At 37.3% G+C, this 25,167-nt stretch overlaps 1 protein-coding gene across 7 annotated transcripts in view; it reads right to left on the bottom strand.

Moving 5' to 3' along the window:
- LOC105324649 (3',5'-cyclic-AMP phosphodiesterase 4B) overlaps window positions 1-25,167 on the bottom strand; it is a 51,647-nt gene that overhangs the window by 12,213 nt on the left and 14,267 nt on the right. For 4 of the 7 annotated variants that reach the window (XM_066066140.1, XM_066066141.1, XM_066066142.1 and 1 more), the window contains exon 2: window positions 18,071-18,247. In XM_066066140.1, the coding sequence (XP_065922212.1) occupies window positions 18,071-18,247 (177 nt within the window). Of the gene's footprint in view, window positions 1-399; window positions 498-6,694; window positions 7,362-18,070; window positions 18,248-22,682; window positions 22,925-25,167 lie in introns of those variants that run through there. The other 3 variants (XM_066066138.1, XM_066066143.1, XM_066066144.1) reach the window with 3 other exon arrangements.

The following is a 25,167-nucleotide window of genomic DNA, read 5'->3' as shown; positions in this document are numbered from 1 at the left end:
CCTCTGCCCTTCCCATCTGGGCCTTGTTGATCTTTCTTAATATAAAATAATTCTGATCCAGTGCCAGTACAACAAGGTCAGGGTATTGATTGGAGGGGTGTGCATGAAAATGACACAATAAAACGCAGAAACGACCAGACCATCACTCGCGTCTCTATCAAATTCTGGTTGGATGTTTATTGATTTCTATTCTCTGCTGTTTACTGTCAATTGATGCACTACAACTTCAATGTCATCTCTTGATTTCAAGAAAAAAAAATACATAACCAAAAATGTGCAAGTGAAACATTTAACTATTTTTTCATAATAAGGCATCTGGGAAGAAAAAATTATCTTTATTTATAACTTAGTTGTATATAAAAAAAAAATGAAATATTTAATTTAGCATTGATTACTTACTCATTGGAACTCTTCAGGAATTGGAGGTAATCATAAACTGTCTGAAGTAAATCCCCGTTATAATTTAAAATTTCAGTATACATTGTCCCAACATGAACGCTTACTTATAACTCTTTATAGTTCAAACCTCCTATCAACATTAAATATCTCTAGAATTAAAAAGCACTTTTAAATTTACAAAACTATGAGGAAAAAGGGGGAGGGAGCAAGGTAGATTGATGTGTCATCCATCACCATGGTGACAGTTTGTAAATCAGCCATTAGACCACAGTGTCAGTACAGCGTAGGAATCACAACTACGGATTCCTGAAAGTCCCTCACGTAATTTTTCTCACTGACTGTGAGGATATACATCAAACACCTCGCCGTGTTATGACATCTAGTCCTTGGCACACTGCACTCCGGCATTCCAATAATTTCATTTTTACGAGATGAATTTTTTTTCATGATGTTAAATACCAGAGCAGTAATGTCATCTGTTAACGTGAGGTCTGCTGTCAGCGCCGACTGACGGATGGGTGAACTATACAGAGGACGGCCCCAGCAATGTCTCCAGATCACATCCTCATAGCTCTGTCACATCTTGACATGCTCATATTTTTTTGTGTTGTCATGTTCTAGGGGCAACCTTGTTTGTAAGTCAACCATCCATAACTAAGCGGGACAACCAGTCCTTCAATGAGGTCAATGTGCTCTATTTCACCATATGATGGGTTTGTCCAGATTCAGTTTTACAATGCCATCATACTTTACATGGAAGTTTTCTGATCTTACTTGGTCACTGTACATTTATAGAAAATTGGCTCGGTGGTATTAGAGACTGACGACTGTGGATGAAGGTTTGAATCTATCTGGGCTAAGTCAATTCATAAATGTATTTTCTACTAAATTTCCTAAAATTTCTTTATTCATTACAACATCATTTCGGTAATAGTCATTTATTTTAACTACAATGTTGTAAATTCTTTTTCATATGCAACTTCAGAATATAAAGTTCAGCTGTTCTATAGATACATTAAATGTTTCATTCATATGAAAGAGACCACAGACTGTCAATTACATACAGAAAAAAGACTTTGTCTGCTGTTTTAGTAGTTTGAAATGATTAAAGCTCTTGGTAATACTGTAATGACTGAGAATAGAATTTATTGGTCGTGCAATCATCCATAAAGAATGATGACTTTTATTCACGTATAATGTATTTACATTTTAAAATCTTCTCATATTCATCCTGAATGAAAGAGCCTCATAAGAAGTTGGCTTTCATGTTGAGACACTTGCAGAATGATAGAATTTCATTGATTTGCATACTGAAACGTCAAAATAAGCAATTTAAACGGGTCTTAAATGTCCAATATCTAAACAGCTTATAAGCGTCAATACATGTATTTTTAACATATTGATATATGTTTTAAATGTATAAAATCATCAAAGTAAATAACAGGAACATAAAAAAGAAACTTTCTAAATGTTTTTATGTTACCACAAAACAGATTTAAACCTGAGATGGAATGGAACCTTTAACAAAGATATGGTTACTAATGCCATCTTTTTTAGCAACTCTTGAATGTTAAAAACTGTAATGTCCTTCATCAGATGTGAATACTGAGTGTCCTTCAACTAACGACAGTCCTGATAGATTATACATATGACAGTGAGTCTGTGGATGATAGGGCCCTATTGATCAATACTCTGGGTCCACAGAGCTGTACCAAACAGGGTACAAAAAGTGGACTACACCAGACTACGGCTGACTACGGCCAGTAAACTACCGGAGGAAGGACCTATACAGGGATACAGATAATGGTCAATGGCAGTGGTCTATCTCTACAAGATCAATTAGCCACTTAATTCAATTGATCCTCCCTCAGGAGCTGGCAGTTCACCCCACGACATCATGCCATCAGTGCCTGGGGTCTGTATCCACAGCTAATGAAAACAATCTCCACCGATCTAATAGAACTGGGGATTCATCTAATTTTTCTGGGGGGTCAACTCTTGTGGATTATCAACTGTTTACAGGCTGATGGGGTGGAGGGGTTCCATGATAATAAAATCAAGTGTTGAACTAAAATTTTTAAATTCTAACACTTCCAAAGAAACAACCTTGTTGAGGACTTAATTACAAGTCAACCACCACATTCAGGAGTCCAAATATTCTACTTCATTCTGTCTTCATGCCTCCACCTCCATTGAATAATCTAAATCTTTAATTCGTCAATTGTCATTCTGAGTAGATTTAAAAGCTGTGATAAACTCAACTTGTGATTTTATTCCTGGGTGCCTTCAAAAACAGGTGTATGCATGTTGTTATGTAAAACGTAATGTATACTGGTTATTAAATGGTATTGGATTTAAACATAGATCTATCATTGCATAATAAAACCAATCAACTGAACATGCACATCTTGATTTGAATAAATGAGACTGTCCAATAATTTGTTTTCAGTTTGATATATACATTTAAAAAAGAATATGTATGCATATATCCTTTAATTGTTAACAATTAATATGGCAGCTGCAGTCATATAAATTGACTTTTTAAACCTCATTCAATACACAGCACTCTGACGGACGCCATTCATTTCCCATAAAGGACAAACCACCCTGCATATTACAGCTGTCCCCCAGAGTGCAGGTCGGACATCTAGCTGGGTTAGGTGGATACTGACACATCTAGCTGGGTTAGGTGGATACAAATGCTACTAACTTCATGAGACTTATCCCCTCTAGCCTAGTGCTCTAACTGTGTCAGTGGAGACTGCAGGCTTCCCATTCCACGTGGAAGAACTGACTTATGGGTTGTCTATCTTGCATCATGGGAAGATATTGATGCCGAGAAGTGACGGAGCTACTACACTAGTTACCACTCTATGACAGTAACAGTGTAACGGTACACAGCTAGTGTCAGCCATATCAACATTATAAAACCACAGCACAGGTCACTGAAAGGATTACATTGATAATATTTTAAGACTCTTAATTACACTAGTACTGTTATAATATTCAGTTAAAACCTCAGCCATTTCAATTTGTCTCCAGACCTTCTGTCTCCAGAGCCAAAAGTGTAATTGTCACGGGCAGCAAATAATCTGCCGCATTAGGATTAATATTAACTTCAGTTGTAAATGTTTGCAACACCTGAGTATTAAAGTAAGCTAAAAACACCATATTTCATTTCAGATTGAGTAATGACTAAATTACGCTATGCCTCTTGTTGGATTAAGAAAATAATGACTTCCCCCTTTAGCCTAATAATGATAAATAATGACATCCCCTTTGGGTTTATATAAGCAGGCTGTATACATTCCACATTTATATTGAAGAAAGTAAATAGCAAAAATTTAAAAATGCACTTTTTAAAAATTAAACAAACAAAAATTCTATTAGTTCAACAGCAATTTAATTTGAATTCCAGAACTTTCTGTAGGCGGAGATATGCAGAGACTGTAACAGGAGTACAGAGGGATGTTGCCCTAACGTTTCTCAACCGATATATGTCTGATGCATTCCTTGTTTCCTCATTAGCTGTGATTTAAGTTGAAGCCGAGGGGGGGAAGAGGGGTGAAGAGGTGTACCCACTGACACTCGCCCGGTGCTGAACCGCCGAAACAGCTGGTGACTGCAGTCTGACAGCCAAGGCTCAAGGATACGCCAAAGAAAGGAGTTCCATCTCGGAACTCAAGAGAACATAAAACAGGGGAGATTTGTAACAAGTGCAACAATTATGAATCATGTTACCAGAAAATTAAGTGATAATTAATACAAAGTTCTAGGCATTTCCTGTGTGACATCAGCATTACCATGGAAACGTTTGACAGCACCACAGACAGCACCTGATCCTCGAGTTCATTGTTCACGATCAAAGGGCCCCTCACAATGGTGAGCTTCAAGATCAAAATCTCATTTCACTGGATTAAAAGCGAGCCATCTACATCAGAGCATTTCATAAAATGAAAAATCAATTCAACAGACAAAGGAGAGAAAGATAACTTCAGAGGCAAACAATAACCCAGAGAAACTCTTCTTTTTTTTCTTGGAAATTTGTTGATTTTTCTTTATGCAGAGTGTTGCGGAGCAATATCTCCCTGTGCATGATCTAAACATAGGGTGTAGAGAGACATGTTACAAGTGTCAACAAAGGAAAACCTGGGGGAGATAGAAGAGAATACTGGTTGGTTATTTTAGAAAGTAGTGATCAAAAACAGAGAAGGGGGGAGGTAGTGTAAATTTCTTATATTACGCGAGTACTTAATTCCGCAATCCCGCTGATTTGTATCAAATCGCGAGAATATAAAATCACGAACGTTGAATTTTTCTCCTTATTTCTTATAGTTTTCAACTTTCACAAAATAATGGTGAGATTTTAAAATCTGCTTAGGATGCTTCTCGGGATTTTAAGTGGATATTAATTCCTCGCTTTTAATTAGGAATTTACAGTATGTGAGGGGGGGGGGGGTACATGAGGATGCTCCTAGATCTATATCTGGGCTATAGTGACAGGAACTCTCTCCTGTACATGTTGGCAATGTTAACCACACACTATACTCCACCAGTACTTCCCTCTTACATCTCAACACTGGTGTACACACAGGAAAAGAAACATCCAGCTCAAAATACAACCTGCATCCTTTTATATCCCATGCCATATTGAAAGAATTAACACATAACAAACAATTACAAATTTCTCAAGTGAAAAGAAAAAGTGTACTAGGCTGCTGCCACATGGTTAATAAGGGAACGGGTGACAGTTGAATGGCTGACTAGAGAGATAAACCTTATATTCATTACTGAAACACCTGAATGATGATATGGAATTAATAAAAGCAATCTATAGATACTTTTTACTGTTATATTACGTCTTCTGACAAAAAGTTTTACCTCTGATTTTTCAGTTCAATACACTTTATCAACAGCATGTGTTAATTAACAGGCATCTTCTCACTCCAATAAAGAATGATTTATCCATGCATCTTTCAATTCACTTACAACTAAGTCAAGAACCATAAGAAACTCAATTAAGTTTTGTAATGACTTTTTCTGTGATACAAAATGTCCTGCACTCATTGGAAACCATTAATTTTTAATCAGGTGCAATGTTCTGAGAGTAATATATAACAGTAGATTGATGGCTCTCAGATCAGTCGGGGATTACAATAGTGAAGTCCTCAAAGATAAGGAACTCTGACTATTAAACAGTGAGCAGTCTTCCTAGATAAGGGGGCAGGGGGAGGGGGGCTATCATTGGCCAGTCCTAGTTCATAAAAGTACTGTGTGTCTTAAGGTGTAGGATGTTGAAAATATTAATAAAGTAAATGTGAACCCCCAACCTTCAAGAGGAAAGCTAAGCATAACAAAAAAAACATCTTACAACCCCAAAAAACCCCTGAAAACTGTAGCCTGAAGTGAGAAAGGCTAGCAAATAAGTCCACCTGTTGATTGAGATTTGATTAAATATTGATGATCAGATTGCCGCACAGGAAAGCTAACAAGAAAAGGGTTCTAGATTTCTCGAGACATTAACCCAATATCACCACTGTATATGGTCTCCGATTGATTTCTATCAATTCATCACACAGAATCATAAATGTGTAAAAAATCATTACATCTTAAAATCCCTCAATGTCACACATCAGTGGAATCTTTAGATTTTACGACCAGCAAAAAAATTAATGACTTAAAAAAATTACAACAAAAACTTAGGAAATTCTGCACAATAAATTTTCTGTTCACATTCTTGGTAATAACGATAATTCACTGGAGTACTGTTTACACGAGCGTCCTTGTCTACTTTCTGTCATTATCAGTGAGGATGCAATATTCTTCAGTACTCTGGGAGGCTGGTAAGGACATAACTGAGAAGTTTCCATCTCTCTCTCTCTCTCTCTCTCTCTCTCTCTCTCTCTATCTCTCTCTGAATGTCACCATTGAATTCCCCCTCCAATAACAATTAAAAGGTGCCCAGACATGAAAACAATTCATATTCAATAGATTTATGTAGCGGGTATTCCTCAAGATATTGAATTTCCCCTCACCAGGTTTCCCAAATTTCATGGCAGGTAAATTATAAGTACTGATATTAAAATTGAAAAAAAAAATGCAATTCTTGAAACAAGAAACTCCGCTATAGTGAATTTGAATTTACTATTTGTTTGGTGTGATTAAAACAATTATTTACTCTGCATCAACTACAGTCCCACTTACAACAAAGTGAGCAAGAGAGTACTTACTAAGACGCTGTTTACTAAGTTAGCGACTAAGCCAATGAGAGTGGATTTTCCTATAACTAACATACCTTCTCCAGAACGAGTTCCGTTGTTTGGGGATACGGAGCGCACTAGTACTTAGGACCCTGTGAATTCCGGGCTCCGACTCCATCCCAGACCAATCCCGATGTTCCTTACTGGTGTCTGAGGCTGAGATTACCTGCACGACACACAGGGTTACCTGAGCTTTGTTTGCCAGGTGTGCTAGGCCAGGTATGACATAGTATACTACTGATCACAACAGACAATCGCCTAATCTCATTCATGTAAATATGACTCTCCACTGAGAATTGATTAACTATTTGCCCCTCCAAACTCTCACACGCTGGCACCGCCTCCCCGAGACTCGACTACCGACCAATAACGTGGATTTCTCCAGGTGCTGCAGCTACTTAACCTGTTCACGACAGGTGATGTGTGTATATTTCCCAAACTCCATAGAATGACCTTTCAGTATACTAAGAGGAAACTCCAGGCTTAATCCGTGCTGTATTCTGGCTGATTAGTTCATGTATTACCGACCACAAACAAAGCTGTGTCACTTCACTGAGCACTATCAATACACTACCCCTGTGTGTTTTTTAAACTCTGTACAGGGTGCTTCCAAAAATACTCCTCACTTAAAGGGCTCGTCTCCAGTAACTCCACGCTAGTCTATAATTAAACCCGCGCTGTACACAAACTACAACAAAATATGTAAACAACTAGTGGCTCGTGCCAATAACGCAATCCTCATTCAATTTTTACTTCTGTAAAAGATTATTGAAAACTCAATAAAAATAGTCTGGCACCATGTATGCTCTCTGGGATATTTCACACGCATAAAATTCCTATCAAATCTGGATCATCTCACAAAAAACAAGAGAGAGAGAGAGATGAGAAAGGGTGAGAGAGAGGAAAGAGGTAGAGAAAATGAGATGAAGAGATTTACAAGCCACACTGGATCTGACTCCCTCTCATGCTTTCTCTCCCAAGAGAAGGAAACAAATGAGGGATGTCTTCAAACAAGCTATAAATGAAGCATTATACTGGCAGATATCATTAAACAAACGTTGATATCAATAATCTATTTAAGTATATTGAATGCTTATTTCTGGTGGAGATGACGATGAAACCAGTATCGACAAATAAGCATTGTTTGCCATTTTACGACAGACCAAATGGCTGTAGAAAAATAGAGGAAAATGCCTCAATTAGACGAAAGTGGATTATGGGATTTTCTTTATAGAATAAGTGGATTTCAGGTAGTTGAGTAGTTTCTGTCTAAATAGATTTATTTGAAGCATTTATAGATTATGAATCTGAGTAATTCCTGGGGAAGCAATCACTTCTATATAAATGTAAGGTTTCATAAAAGAAATATCTGTTTGTTTGAATCACTCCAACTCCTTCATGTATCTTTGGGTTTTTTATTTTTGGAGCTGTTCAATCTCCATATCTCAATCTAGAATCAATAATTTCACCTTTTTTCAGAACTCCTTATTCATCATTAAGAGAATTGAATGAGAGTTATTTCTTGGGAATATGAAATTTATATGCAAATGTCAGAAAGCTGCGACATTTTTCAATCAATAAAAATTCACTGAAGCTGTTTGGGAATTCTTCAAATTTGCTTTTCTTCCAGATGAGCTGAGCAACAGATGTCCGCAATCTATTTTGTTATGAAAAATATAAAAGATCAGCCATCTAAATCTTACAAGGGCAGGACTTGTTATATATGTATGTGCCTTTTACAGAGAGAGGAAATTAAATTACTATCTATGCACATACACCCAATCTGATGAAAAGATCTGTCACAAGTTGCCTAATTCGTGCCTCAAATTATCAATACTTTTCATCTTTTCTGCTTTTACCTATTTTTTATTTGTCAGATGTTGATGTAGATAAATCTATAATTGAATTTCATCAGCATTATAGTCATATCTCAGTGGAGGTTTCACACAAAGAATTCAACAGAGAAAAAATAAACCTTCCCAGAATGCCACACTAATCGGTGTGGACCACTGTTGAGAGGACTTGTATGAAAACAGTGGCTACAGCGTCTGCGATAGAATTTGAGCAATAATTCACGCGTAATCATCACACACGTACAGTTTTGACAGATGTAAATCAAGATCGTGTGAAGTCTTTATCACTGTTGCTAAGGCCTTGATATTTACATTAATAAAAAATTGAAACCCACGAATTGATCTCTTTGGAAACATTTTCTAGCCTTCAGTACATACATGTATTACATTCAGAGACGATTCACACCTTTAAGTGCATACTGAAGAGGCAGAAATATTTGTTGAGGATTAATAATTTTGATAATTTCGTTGGCACTATTTATCAACTAAATTTAATCTATGACAAATTTCTAACCCGGTATTCATAAATATAGGGTTGATATTTGATACATTTTGGGGTTTATGATACGACAAATTGAATCCCAAAGAAATCTTCTTTGGCTTAAAAACAACGAATTTTCAACCCAACTAATTTATGTGCTTCTAAAGTACATTGACCTTGATATGTAAATGGTGGCTATTACAAAACTTTATATATTGGCTCCATTGATTTACATAAAACAATGCTCTTCTCTTATTGCGGTCTTTGTTCTTTATAATTATAGTCGTTTTGTTTTGTTTTAAGGCCGAGTTATAATATTGTGTACATGTGAGGTTCTATACCCGTCTTTGTATCACATTGTCAATGAAATAAAAAAAGTTCAAGGTCATCCCCAAATGACCTTCATCTTATGTTATGAATATTGCTGCTAAATAAATCTTGATTTGTAGGTAAAACATAGCTAGTATGATCTATCTCCTCAATGACCTTCCATCCCACTAGGATTTGAACCTCCTACGCCGAATGTGCAAGTCCTACCGACTGCCAACTGTAACAAACTGACAAAAACCTTGCACTTAGACCTGCACTTTATGCCAGCGCTCTGCCTCTGTACTCCATTAACAACATTTTATGGACAACTTACAATTATCTTCTCATAAATTTTCTCTAAAACATCTTCTAATAATTAACCCAAACTTCAAACTCAACTGTTATGGGGATTACATAATACTGGTACTGGTGTGCTGGTTGAGAGAGTTTGAGGCTCATCCATCTTGTCTGTGTCAAAAACTAATGCAGCACAGAAAAGAACAAGGGACCAGAGGGACTAAAGACTGGCCCCCCTGATTTGATTTGTTTGCAGTAAATCAGGGGTACTGGAAGAAAACTAGTGAGCAGTGACGGGGTAAGAAGGTCTAGTGTCACAGCAGTAAAATCATCAAATGTGACATACGGATAGTCTCACTGGTACGGTAGAAGCAATTATTACATCAATTTGATAGCTTTTAACACATGACTTATTGGGAAAGGAAAGTCAGAATCAAAATGAATTGGAAGCACTCATCGTTACGCAATACCAGGTGTCATTCTGCTCAAAACAAATCAGCTAGTAATATATCACCGAGTTCCCTTACGTCTCTTTGACGCAGATACATGGAATTACTGGACAAGATATTCGGTGTCTCTTTGACGCGGATACATGGAATTACTGGACAAGATATTCCATGTATCTATGACGCAGATACATGGAATTACTGGACAAGATATTCGGTGTCTCTTTGACGCAGATACATGGAATTACTGGACAAGATATTCGGTGTCTCTTTGACGCGGATACATGGAATTACTGGACAAGATATTCGGTGTCTCTTTGACGCAGATACATGGAATTACTGGACAAGATATTCGGTGTCTCTTTGACGCAGATACATGGAATTACTGGACAAGATATTCGGTGTCTCTTTGACGCGGATACATGGAATTACTGGACAAGATATTCCGTGTATCTATGACGCAGATACATGGAATTACTGGACAAGATATTCGGTGTCTCTTTGACGCAGATACATGGAATTACTGGACAAGATATTCGGTGTCTCTTTGACGCAGATACATGGAATTACTGGACAAGATATTCGGTGTCTCTTTGACGCGGATACATGGAATTACTGGACAAGATATTCGGTGTCTCTTTGACCCAGATACATGGAATTACTGGACAAGATATTCGGTGTCTTTTTGACGCAGATACATGGAATTACTGGACAAGATATTCGGTGTCTCTTTGACGCAGATACATGGAATTACTGGACAAGATATTCGGTGTCTCTTTGACGCGGATACATGGAATTACTGGACAAGATATTCGGTGTCTCTTTGACGCGGATACATGGAATTACTGGACAAGATATTCGGTGTCTCTTTGACCCAGATACATGGAATTACTGGACAAGATATTCGGTGTCTCTTTGACCCAGATACATGGAATTACTGGACAAGATATTCGGTGTCTCTTTGACCCAGATACATGGAATTACTGGACAAGATATTCGGTGTCTCTTTGACGCGGATACATGGAATTACTGGACAAGATATTCGGTGTCTCTTTGACGCAGATACATGGAATTACTGGACAAGATATTCGGTGTCTCTTTGACGCGGATACATGGAATTACTGGACAAGATATTCGGTGTCTCTTTGACATAGATACATGGAATTACTAGACAAGATATTCGGTGTCTCTTTGACGCAGATACATGGAATTACTGGACAAGATATTCGGTGTCTCTTTGACGCAGATACATGGAATTACTGGACAAGATATTCGGTGTCTCTTTGACATAGATACATGGAATTACTAGACAAGATATTCGGTGTCTCTTTGACGCAGATACATGGAATTACTGGATTAGATATTCGGTGTCTCTTTGACGCAGATACATGGAATTACTGGACAAGATATTCGGTGTCTCTTTGACGCAGATACATGGAATTACTGGACAGGATATTCGGTGTCTCTTTGACATAGATACATGGAATTACTAGACAAGATATTTGGTGTCTCTTTGACGCAGATACATGGAATTACTGGACAAGATATTCGGTGTCTCTTTGACGCAGATACATGGAATTACTGGACAAGATATTCGGTGTCTCTTTGACGCAGATACATGGAATTACTGGACAAGATATTCGGTGTCTCTTTGACGCAGATACATGGAATTACTGGACAAGATATTCCATGTATCTATGACGCAGATACATGGAATTACTGGACAAGATATTCGGTGTCTCTTTGACGCAGATACATGGAATTACTGGACAAGATATTCGGTGTCTCTTTGACGCAGATACATGGAATTACTGGACAAGATATTCGGTGTCTCTTTGACGCGGATACATGGAATTACTGGACAAGATATTCGGTGTCTTTTTGACGCGGATACATGGAATTACTGGACAAGATATTCGGTGTCTCTTTGACGCGGATACATGGAATTACTGGACAAGATATTCGGTGTCTCTTTGACGCGGATACATGGAATTACTGGACAAGATATTCGGTGTCTCTTTGACGCGGATACATGGAATTACTGGACAAGATATTCGGTGTTTAATTTACTGTTGACCATTGTTGTGGTTTACAATAAAATAACTAAGATTTAATCTGAAATATTTCAAAATGTTGATAAATGAAAATTACCAAAAATTAAAAGTATTCTGACAAGATCTAAATATGATAACAATGTGGTGTTTTTTTCAGGAAAAATTCTTTTAAAGACAGAAAAACAGCGTTGTGGTCCCAATCAATCAAAGGGCTGAAAGTACTGATGCCCACTATACAAATCATTGGAAGTTACACAACTGATGTTGATACAAAGTGGTGAATTGATTTTGTACAAATTGATATCAAATTATATTTTTCAGGCAATATGTCTGCTTGACGATATTACAAAACTTCAGTGTATTCTAGTTCTATTCCAATAAGAAAATCTGAGAGTCGACAGATCAAAGTCAATCAAAATCTTGGCAGGAACCTTTCCAAGTGCTTTATAATAATAATAATATAATATAATTATAATTATATATAATATATATTATTATAATTATATAATAATATAACACTGCTTATAATTATGAGTCAGTTTTAATTTATAAGATTGATTATTATGGGTCATTGATATGAGAAAAATAAATGTTGGTCATTTACAAAATGTAGGGCGGTCCTGAGGTGACAAAACTTGTTGGTATTATTCTATCATTAAAAGTCAAGCACTGATCAAAATTTGAAGCTTTTCACCAAATCTGGACTAAGTTCTCAACTTATGGGAACAATTCATGAATGGGATGTTAATCAACAAACATCTGATCATTCTGTCCTTGAACCTTCACTCTTCCAAGTCTTAGAAACCAATAAAACATTAGCTTTATAATTTGTTTAATTCAGAATTTGCTTTAAGAATATCAACTTTATGATCATTTTGCTATTATATTACCCTTATAACATTGATAAACATCTGACCAAAATTAATGTTAAATCAGTTCTATTTATAAAATTTATTTATTTATTTTTTTTATTTCTCGGTCAGTTGAAGAAGGAAGTGATACAAATGTAAAGAGGTGTTTTACCTACTGAGACCTCGGACTCCTGTTGTATATAATCATACCATTGTTGACGTCAGAGAGGTGTCAATACACATGGTTTAAAAGTTATTGTTTCCTGAATTCTCAGAATATTGAGTTTCCTTTTAATAGGAGGAAATATTCTTAAAATGTTGTGAAAAGTGACGAGGACGAACGAAATTTGACGTTGGGATTGGTCGTGTATAATCTAATTGTCAAACTACGACCAGAGAAGGATTCACCTCTACATGTAGAGGAAATAACTATCTTGTAGCCGCCAGGAACTGTGTAATCGCTGGAGACGTTGAGGCATCCCTGGTCACTGATTCAATTCTATCTCCATGTCTCTCCCCTACTCACTCCAAGCTCTCCAGATTTTCTCCAATATTCATACTGCCTGCCAAATATTCAATATCTATGCACTGGGCAGTCAACCCAGGAGTCAACAGAAGTTTACAGAACTGGCCGCAAGTTCACTGGTCAGTTCATCAATCCAGCACCCTCGCTAATTTTGGCGGACTCTGATATTTCTGTCCGTCTAATGAGGAACTGAGATACCTACAACTGGCAGACAGCTACAGAGTGACTGACATCACAGTGACAGAGATGGGTGACCTTTGTGACCTTAGCTCAAAGAAGAATCCAAATGGATTTGTGTACATGTCAATATGAATCAGTCAGTGTGGATTTGCTGGTGATATGGACAACACCGACTGTTACTGTTAATGCCGACCGTACTCATCCGAATCAAGTGTACTCTAAAGGTATACACATACTAAGCATTAGGACCAACAAGAGTTTACAAATCAATGGGGTACCACTCGATACGCCAGGCTATGTACCACTCGATACGCCAGGCTATGTACCACTCGATATGCCAGGCTATGTACCACTCGATACACCTGGCTATGTACCACTCGATACACCTGGCTATGTACCACTTGATACACCTGGCTATGTACCACTCGATACACCTGGCTATGTACCACTCTATACACCTGGCTATGTACCACTCGATACACCTGGCTATGTACCACTCTATACACCTGGCTATGTACCACTCGATACATCTGGCTATGTACCACTCGATACACCTGGCTATGTACCACTCGATACACCTGGCTATGTACCACTCGATATGCCAGGCTATGTACCACTCGATACACCTGGGGCTATGTACCCCTCCATACGCCAGGCAATGCTGAACAAGACTGTGTGCAATAGACTTATCTCATCTTCTCAAACGAACACAGCTTTCATAGCAAAAACGTTTGATTTGGTCTACTCCTGGGCCCTAAGACTCAATTTAATTAAATCCTGAGTGACAGCCTTTTTGTTCTTTGAACTCAAAATATTGGGCGATCCCCCGACTAAGACTAAGGGTGTTCTCTATATTGTGAGCAGGCCTCTTTGTTAGGGCAGCAATAGCTCCGTGTATAACAGGGGCGTCTCTACAGTATAAATCTGTCAACAGCCTGATACATAAATCTAGATTTTTCACTTGATTATTGTATCAAGAAAATTAACTCCATTTTTTTTTTCTAATAGTTATCTTCAGAAGTATAAAACAAAATGTGTGTAAAGCAATAATGAGGTTTGTGTTCCTGCTCTCGAAGAAGCTGAGTGGTTTCTAACAGTAATAATGGTTGCTTTTCATTTTAATTACCTTGTAGCTCAATTACAATCTTAGATCGTAAAGATTTAATTCAAATGTACAAAAATGTTCACTTCAACCTTGTCAAACATAAAATTCCTTGTTGGGTTTTATCATGCAGTCAGGCTTCTTTTTATTCTTGTTTCTTGTACATATATTTTTTAGCTAAAATTTTTTTAGCAATGATTATACTGGCAAAAGAGAGGGCCAACAACAATACCTTTATGAATAAAAAGTCTCGAGCTATTATATTATGGTAAGTATGGGTTCTTATTGGTTGAGTTACTGGAAAATGGTTTAATTAATATATTAAACACACTAATTTCCTTCTCGTAGTCAATTTTTCAAACTTTTGTCTATCACGCTAGAGCACTGCACATAAAAATGCCTTATTGTTGCTAACAAAGAATAAAAATTCATTTCAATGTTATTCTACCCAGAGGCAATATTCATTTGGTGTGTATTTGATTTTTCAGCAGTGATTAGATAAGGCCATGTTTTGATTATGTCAGGAATGGCTGCTATATTGCCACCAGCTGCATTTGTTCCGATTCCGTGTGCGTAGCTAGTGATTTAACAGCTTTAATTGGCTTTGATTCTCTTTGATTTGGCATTTTACTTGTCGAAATGTTCAAACAGTGACAAGCCACAGAATGTTTCGATTTCTCTGTAGTTCATACAAAAAAGGAAGATTTATTTGGTGGTATGATCTGATATAAACTAATAGCAGCAACACAAAGTTAGCTGGGGTGGTCTTATGCTGAAAAAACAATCAGAGTTACCTTTCTTGCTTCAGTAGGTTGCCATCAAGAAAGGCAGGAGTTCCTGGATACAAACTGAGGAAACCTTCTGATCCTAATGAAATCTGAACTTCATTTCACAATTCACGAGGGAGTGATAATAAGATACCAGGAACCCATAAAAAAGAAACAGCTAAGATTGTAAGAATGTTCAAGACTTCAACTGTTTCATTGATCACTGAAGAAATCTGTACCAAAAGAAACCAAGATCTAATGATTCGGATGAAAAGAAATTGTCAAGATAAGCCCAGTAAAATAATCTCTATAATATTTTACTTCTGCCATTATAAGAGCTGTTGAAATGGAAGGAAATTGTTCCAATGAATTACATCACCTGACTGAACTAAGCTATCTCTTAATCTTCAACTGCATTTAAGATCATAAAAATTAAACACAGCTGAGGGTTTGAAATATTTTTCTTCTGGCTCAGCTTTTAAATTTTTTTTAAGTCAAAATCAATTTTCATTTCAATACAGCAGAGGTCTGTTTTTCTGTCTACTGGAGTCTTATATATATTGATTAGAAGCAGCCAGATCCAATCTTAACTCTGACATCTTGCGTACACATTGAGTACACATGATGAGGTAATGGAGATCAACTGCAGACAGACCATTTACATGTATAATATAATGACGGTCAAGGCATGTGTGAGAATGTCAAAAACCCTGGACCCATTGTCTGATCCAGTGTCACAACAGGTGGATGGAGAGACTGATGGACTGATGGAGAGACTGATGGACTGATAGAGACTGATGGACTGATGGAGAGACTGATGGACTGATGGAGAGACTAATGGACTGATGGAAAGACTGATGGACTGATGGAGAGACTGATGGACTGATGGAGAGACAGATGGACTGATGGACTGATGGAGAGACTGATGGACTGATGGAGAGACAGATGGACTGATGGAGAGACAGATGGACTGATGGAGAGACTGATGGACTGATGGAGAGACTGATGGACTGATGGAGAGACTGATGGACTGATGGAGAGACTGATGGACTGATGGAGAGACTGATGGACTGATGGAGAGACAGATGGGCTGATGGAGAGACAGATGGACTGATGGAGAGACAGATGGACTGATGGAGAGACAGATGGACTGATGGAGAGACTGATGGACTGATGGAGAGACAGATGGACTGATGGAGAGACTGATGGACTGATGGAGAGACAGATGGACTGATGGAGAGACTGATGGACTGATGGAGAGACAGATGGACTGATGGAGAGACAGATTGACTGATGGAGAGACAGATGGACTGATGGAGAGACTGATGGACTGATAGAGAGACTGATGGACTGATGGAGAGACTGATGGACTGATGGAGAGACCGATGGACTGATGGAGAGACTGATGGACTGATGGAGAGACAGATGGACTGATGGAGAGACAGATGGACTGATGGAGAGACTGATGGACTGATGGAGAGACTGATGGACTGATGGAGAGACTGATGGACTGATGGAGAGACAGATGGACTGATGGAGAGACTGATGGACTGATAGAGAGACTGATGGACTGATGGAGAGACTGAAGGACTGATGGAGAGACTGATGGACTGATGGAGAGACTGATGGACTGATGGAGAGACAGATGGACTGATGGAGAGACAGATGGACTGATGGAGAGACTGATGGACTGATAGAGAGACTGATGGACTGATGGAGAGACTGATGGACTGATGGAGAGACTGATGGACTGATGGATAGACTGATGGACTGATGGAGAGACAGATGGACTGATGGAGAGACTGATGGACTGATAGAGACTGATGGACTGATGGAGAGACAGATGGGCTAATGGAGAGACTGATGGACTGATGGATGCATGATTTTTTGTGATGTGCTCCGTTAAGTGCAGCAACTTTCCGCAAAAAAGGCTAAACAAAAACCACAGCCAAAGTCAATACATTTACAGTAGTTAAAGTTATGGAAAGAGAAATATAATCACTTTCATCTTTTTGTATTATAGTTTGACAGTCAACCCAATATGATCAATGGTGCAAGATAGTTCATTTGGCAGAGCACCAGACTTAGAGATTCAGGGGTATTATGTTAGAATATTGATTAATATATACAATTATTTATGATAAAATGAATTCCTTGATCACAAATAATGGAACACATGGCTCAGTGGTCATTAGACCAGAAACCAAAACGATGCTGGTTCAAACCCCGCTGTGGTCACTTGTTGTTGTGTGTTTTGCACTTAGTCAAAGAACTTAATTTACATTGTCTCAGTCCACCCAGCTGAAATTCGGTACCGGCTCATGCTGGGAGATAACCTGCGATGGACTGGTGTCCCATTCAGGGTCAGTGACTCTCTTCTGTTAGCATCATCAAAACTATAAGGATGAGCACCGGCCTTATGTGCCTAATTGCACGAAGGAAGGATTTAACTTTAATTTATCAAATAATCAATGTTAATGTAAAAATTTATAAATGTTGACTAGAGTTTTACTGTTGGTAATAATGAATATAAAACAGTACTCACACGTCACTCTGTACAGAGGAATGGCGGGACATGGACTTTGGGGACAGGTCATAGTCGCTGTCGGGGCGGTACAGGAAGGAGTCCCGTCTCTGGGGTGGGTTCTGTAGTAGCAGTCGACTGGACGGACTGGTCCCCTCCAGGCCTCCCCGGCCACTGGTCCCATTCTCCACATCAAAACTGTAACGACAACAAAATCATGTTAAAACTGTGCAACAACAAAAGTCATCACATCAAAACTGTAATGACAACAATAAACCATATTAAAACAGGAAAAAAAACACAAAAAATGTTACAATGTTCATGTCCAAAAAATCATTCTAGAGCTTATTAACAGTGACAAAAATATTATTACATCTTAACTGTAATGACAAAAATAATCAAGCCAAAACTGTAATATCATTACGTCCAAATTGTAACAACAACAAAATCATGATAAAGATCTGTAAATGTACGAGGGATGGTTCGTCACCATCTTTCAGAGTCTGCGTTATGCTTCAGTGAATACACATCATTAGGTGCCAGATTTCTGATCAAAGACCTAATGAAGCCTTCACTAATAGAGTAATGGTTTTGTATACAGTTTGCTGCCTAATTTTTAAGATCTTTTAACATGGAAGGTTCCTCAGGTCTGTCTTTTATCTCCAGAGCTTCTATTTGCACTCTCTTGATCTTTTTAAATCATTAATTCATTAAAGGAGCCGATTGACTTTATATCTTAGGTTTAGACTCCAAAGTTCTTCAAGAATTAAAAGGTAGAGCTTACTTTATGGAGGAAAAATAATAAAAACAAGGTGAAAGCATTAAATTGAGGTAAATTGAACAGCGTAATTACACAGGGACTGAATACCAGCACAATTAGGGGACGGTCCGATACTACACATGATTCTAAATGCCACGGCAACTAGAATCTCAACACTGGTAGGAATTGATCTCAGATGACAAAGCTTTATCAGATAACAACATGATGTGTCTCAGACACTAACTCAGAAGTATGTTAGACACTATCTCAATTACAGAGATATTTGATACAAGATATATCTCAGACACATTTCATCAAAGTAAGATGAAGTACCATTTTAACAAGAGCTTGGACTTTGGGTAGTTGTGTAAAACAGCACTGTGACGTAGGCCTGTCTATTTCGTTGCTGGCCACTCAGCCATTGCTCTTTGAAATCAAAAAGATTTGTCTGGGTTTTAAGCTAAATACTACAAAATCTGTGCATATTTCTCTCAAAAAACAGCCTTATTTTAACCTGTTTTGGTGAAATAGATAGTTACGTCCTACAGAAAGTCCAGGGTCTTGTTAAAATGGTTCTATCTCAAGACAAAAACTTGTGAGTATGTAAGAAACTTATAATCTCACTTCACCACTTAGCTAAGTTGAGTTGTTTTGTTTTTTATAATTTCATAACTTTAAAATATATGAATTTATTGATGCCATATCCAAAATGGAACAAATCTAGTACAACTGATTTTAGACCTATCAAACTAAACTAAAACTAATAATATAAACTGAATTTAGCTTTAACTTAGGACAGAATAATGAAAGTGACTATTAATCGATCTCATATATCTCACCATAACAAAACCAAGGCTTTTGAGTGTTGAATTTAAACCTCAAACATATCTCAAGAAACAAGCTTTACTGGTATCAATTCAATCTCTGACACCAAGATTCAGGGATAGAAAATTAAAGTCTCGTTGGATTCAACTCAAATACCAATATTAATACCATCCCAAACCATGAGAGATCAAGTATACAGGGAAGTATTCGCCCCTGTTTTATTTCGTGGACAAATTGCAATGCTCATATTGTCTCCCTTTAAACACAACTCTATCTGTGCAAATTTAAAACGATGAAAAACCAGATGCAAGGGCGAAGAACAAAAATTACACAGAGCAAAAATAACCCTGTATACAGTACTTTATACATCTCTGAAGCAACCAGCAATATAAAACGGCATTAGTTGAGATGCTCAGCCTGGTTACACAAAATCTATCCATTTTACAGCTGCTTCAAGTCAAGATCACAGAGTGGACCTTGTAAATGTCCTATAAGATTTACATTGTTATATTTAAATTTGAACCTGAGAAAAAGCTCTCTATGGTAATTTGAAACAATTTCCTACACATAAATTCCATCTTGGAAACTCGTCTGCATTTGATATTTGTACAGAGCTCAACAATTTCCATATCAACCTATCACACAGAATCAGCAAACGGAAAAAAGTAAATTTACCAATAGCTTCAGGTCAAGAGCTTTACAAACAATTAGCTACGTGAGAAATCTATTTTGTGTGTTTCTTTCGGTGTATCCCCGCTGTAAGTGCCAGGGCCTCTATTTGTACACAATCCGAGGGGGCACTGCAGAGTCTCAGAAAGCTGGCGTTCTTTCATATCTTGGTTTTGCCATTTTTCTCCAGTATATAACAAAACATTATGAAGACAAAGTGCAGAAAACATTCCTGCCTGAGAGACATTCCAATGGAACCCTGCAGTCATTAACTTCACTCCATTAATCCAGGCATTGTTTTCATTACCTGCAGCCATTGTAGCCTGGAACAGTGTACGTGTTACACCCTGTCCCAGCTTATTTCTGCATTAATTACTGCTTTAATATTTCAGTAGTCAATAATACCTTCTATTTCCTAAAATCCAAAATTTTCATTTTATGATAAGTGCATCCGTAACTGTCCTGTTGATTTCATATGGTTCTAGATGCACCTTTAGATATGGGGATTTTGCATTGCAAATGAAATAAAAATACCCAAGTAGTTCTGAAATTTTCAAAATTGAAGAATAATAAAAGATTTTTCCCATTTATCCTGTTAAGGAATTATAGTTTTTCTTTCTAGTCAATTTCTACATGTAATTGCATCTTTTTCCTCATCTAATATATTGAGTTTTGATAGATATGTGCTGTTCAAAGGATCATGAAAGCATTGGGATAGGAAACAAGCATTAATGAACAATATAAAATCATTGTGTTGAGTCCTCATTGTGCTAAGAATATGTTTACTTGTTTATCATTTATTGTTAAGGTAAATACTTATGACATGTATGAGGTGATAATTGATAGTTTGTGTATCATATTTTCTTATACCGGTATTTTACACTCTTTAAAAGTTTTATTTCTGACTTTTTTGAAATTGAGTAACTGAAGTTGAAGCACCATTGGAAACAACAGTCATTGCACACTTTCTGGCTACTTTGTCTATCTAACTTTTTCCTTATGCAGTTTATTGCTCTAAGACCTTAGAATAATTCTCGAGATTTTCAGTGAGAAATATAAACAGTAAAATGCTTTCTTTGGAGGTTTCCTTATACTGTTCCTGCAGAAAAGAATCAACATATATAACCCACATCATGGCCATCAAAGACCGCATTTTACTGTTTCAGCAAAAGGAATATTTCTTGTATATTCAGATAGAAATATCACACTATCAGAGGTACTTTATTGGAAAGATATGCATTCTGAAGTGAAGTTATATTGCTTTCTTAAATCAACTGTTGTATGGACAAGAAAAGATCAGTTTAAGCCCAGGTATTGGCTGTCAATCGAGAGCTCGGACCATCACACAGAGAACAAATTGTCTGTGGGTAGCAAGGTACTCCCTAGGTCATTCAAGGTCAACACCTGTGGTCCCGACTGTACCGGTACCTTCTATACATGACCACAGGTATATGATGTACGGTTGCCATGTCATTCAAACCAGATTCAAACCTTCACCCCTCCCCCCCCCCCCCCCCCCACCAATCAATTTTTTAAATAGCCCACCAATCAGATTCAAACCAGGAACCCAAAAAGCTCTCCTCCACTTGATTCATGTACAATTGTTTGAGTGGAGTTGTCTGCTCTGATGACCGAGTCTTGTAATACAAACAGGTTATCACTTCCACAGAAAGTCTCAGAGGCCTTTATAGCCATCATTGGTGAGGGGATCAAATGTATTCATACAAAACTCTTAATTTATGTGAGAAACGACATTCAAATTTTAACACTGTTTTCAAATTGTCATTAAAAATTCATAAAGATTAATATCTAGTGCTGGACATAAAATTCTCACATCAGTAAATAAAAAAGGATTCCCAATGTCTCCCTTTGGTTGAATTACGACACTGGTCTATAGTAAAATTCAAATCGATAAAGAATGAATACTATATTTTATGAAGCAGCACTTGAGCATGGAGGTATGTAAGTGTATAATCACAGCTACTTCTGCTCCTTATTGTCCACTTAACTTTACATCGAGTTGTACATCAACAACGTTACAGACCGAGCAACAAATATCTCCCTCTACAGGACAACAATGGAATTTATTTACCGACCACAAGGAATAAAATTAACAGATTTGACAGATTACATCAAACAATGAAGAGCATCCACAGTAAACATGCATAAAAAAAAATCATTAACACAATCTATTTAACGTTTTACAGTTGTTTATGAACCAAGAAATCTTAACTTCGCACTGAATCAGTTAAAATCACAGTGTGTTTAACATCAAAGGGTAGCATACATCCACCTTATCCTCATCACATTGGAGCTAGAGATCATAACAGTAGAACTATAGCTAGGAAGCTCCTCTATCCCCCCCCCCCCCAAATTTACCTGATGGACTTGTTACTAGTGGTCCTCCATGACCTTGGTAATTTGAAAGATAAAGCTCTCCGGCCCCATGACCTCTCAAGTCGTTCCGATTTCTCTACATTAAATTTGACGATTTCTTCCAGCAGAGAATTTTCCTTGTCTGGGGACTCCATGGCCGTTCTTGGCCGAAAAAAAACCTCATCGTTTTCCGCCATGAGAAGGACTTCCTTCCTGTAGCATTCCAAAACGAACAGATGTTTTCACAGCAATAAGGAGAAGAAAAATCACTTGCAGAGCAGCAGATTTAAACACTGATTTCTTCCCCTCCTCTGCCCCCTTCCAGCCTCATGTCAGAATATATACCACAAATAACTCGCTGTATCTAAACTGATAAGATTTCCTTCATTTTTTTATGGTAACATTGAATTAAACAAATGAATTTGTTTACAGTGGTGTAGAGAGGATAGCGGTTTGTTGGTGATTTAACGGCAGACAAGGTATACTCAGCCACAAGACAATACAAACAGCACCTGAGGGGCACGCGAGGTTAATATATTCCTAGTCACCCACTTACTCCTCCAGCGAGAGGCAGAAGTTATTTTATTTTCTTCCCTTCCTGATTTAATGGTTGATGATGTTGGCAGTTAGATTAAAATTGATAATATTCACGGTGTATCACCCGCTGAGCATTTTCTTTCCATGACGTAAATCTCCACCAAATTTTAATGCTCGACTTTTTTTTTTTTTTTAGAAATGATTGCAACAACTAATGAAACATGAAATTTACATGCTATTAAATTATTTTTATTACTTTATTAAAAAAGCCCAGCATGAAATGCATAATAATTTTATATATTCCCCCCCACAGGCAGAAAATTGGTACATTGACATTGTTTCTCCAAATTCTTTACATTTCTCTGCTAATAAAATTAGTGCCCCTAAGGTGATATGGAGGTAAAAAACGTTTACTAGTAACAGGTAAATGATGGCAGAGTTTGTACCTGTGGAATTAGCTGACCCTGGCTGTCAATAGTAACCTCAGGTATTGGAATACTCTATGGAGATAACATATTGTCAAGGTTTGATCACGCTGCAGGTATCGCAGAAATCACACGAGTCTGACATCACTATCTTCTTTGATAAACCTGGGCAGGAGTTCAAAGAATTCCTTAAAAACACTCGACACATTACTAGGACACGACACATTACTAGGACACGTACCTATTCTTGAACAAAACTGTCAAAGAATTTATTAGTGCATTACAGCAACTATACATTTACGTATATCAATGTACATGAAATAATTTCTTTTTCCTCTCTCGGTGACACACTTTAAATAAAGTACAGCTTAAAATCAATTACAGTATGTTACCATGTATTTCCATAAAAAAATGGTTTGGTTTTTTTTAATATCTCAGTCCTTCATTTAACCCTATTCTTAGACTAAATTTTTAAGTAGGATAAGTACATGTAAGAAGATTTTTTTAGAGGCATAGGATTTGAAGATGTGTCAAAACACTGTAGGTTGTGTCTGTCCTTTTGTTTTTGTACAAAAAACTGAATATCAGAAAACCAAACATCTAAACCCCCCCCCCCCCCCCCCAAAAAAAATTTGTTTTAAAAAAAACGGAATTATGAAATACAGGCCCATTCTGACTTTGGCCTAGCCCATCTTCTGATTCATCAACAATGGAAATCTAATGATGATTAAGAGAAGAATTTTTGTACAATGTACGGATCGGAACAAAGAAATATCATTGAGATGTGAAGAGTTAGTCCCCTTGGTACAACACTTGGTTTTTAATCAGATGAAGATAATACTTATATAAGGGAATAAATAAAAAGAGAAACAAAACATACCACTAAATACAGTCATGTTTTTTTCAAGAGAAGTTAAAGTGATGCATGTGGTCTGCATTCAAATCAATTTTCACTTTGCTCAATAATTGTACTTTTGCCAATCTATCACCCATTAAAATTCGACTTTAAAAACCTAAAAAAGTAAACTTCCAGGCAGAGGTTGTTGATTGAGGGTTTCCTAATGTCGGTGATTTATAAGCACAGGTTCTCTTCCTTGAACTGTAATCTTACGACGAAAACCAATGTTATAAGGGAGATAAATCCCACAAAGTCCTGACTTTGATTGCAAAGTTGGTGTCAGATCTCAGTCAGTTTAATACAGCATTAGACCGACTCTAAGACCTCAGTACTTAGTGATAAATAGTGTAGACCTCAATATAGTGGTCATAGAAATAAATGACCTCATTCTCTCTCTTATTCTCTTAAATCCAATCTCTCTCTCTGTCTCTCAGACACAAATGGTCTATCTGTATTTCCATCAGTCTTTTTCTTTCTCTCTCAGAGACAAATGCCCCTGCTCAGAAACAAATGGCATCTCTCTCTCTCTCTCTCTCTATCTCTCTCTCTCTCTCTCTCATGGTTTGATCCAGGATAACTACTCTATTCCTACATATACACTCTGTATTTGTACCATACAACAGGTGTT

Source organism: Magallana gigas, chromosome 7, assembly GCF_963853765.1.
Source record: "Magallana gigas chromosome 7, xbMagGiga1.1, whole genome shotgun sequence".
In the NCBI taxonomy this organism is placed as follows: Eukaryota; Metazoa; Mollusca; class Bivalvia; order Ostreida; family Ostreidae; genus Magallana; species Magallana gigas.
The sequence above is the reverse complement of the archived record's forward strand: the minus strand, read 5'-3'. Positions and strand labels throughout refer to the sequence as shown.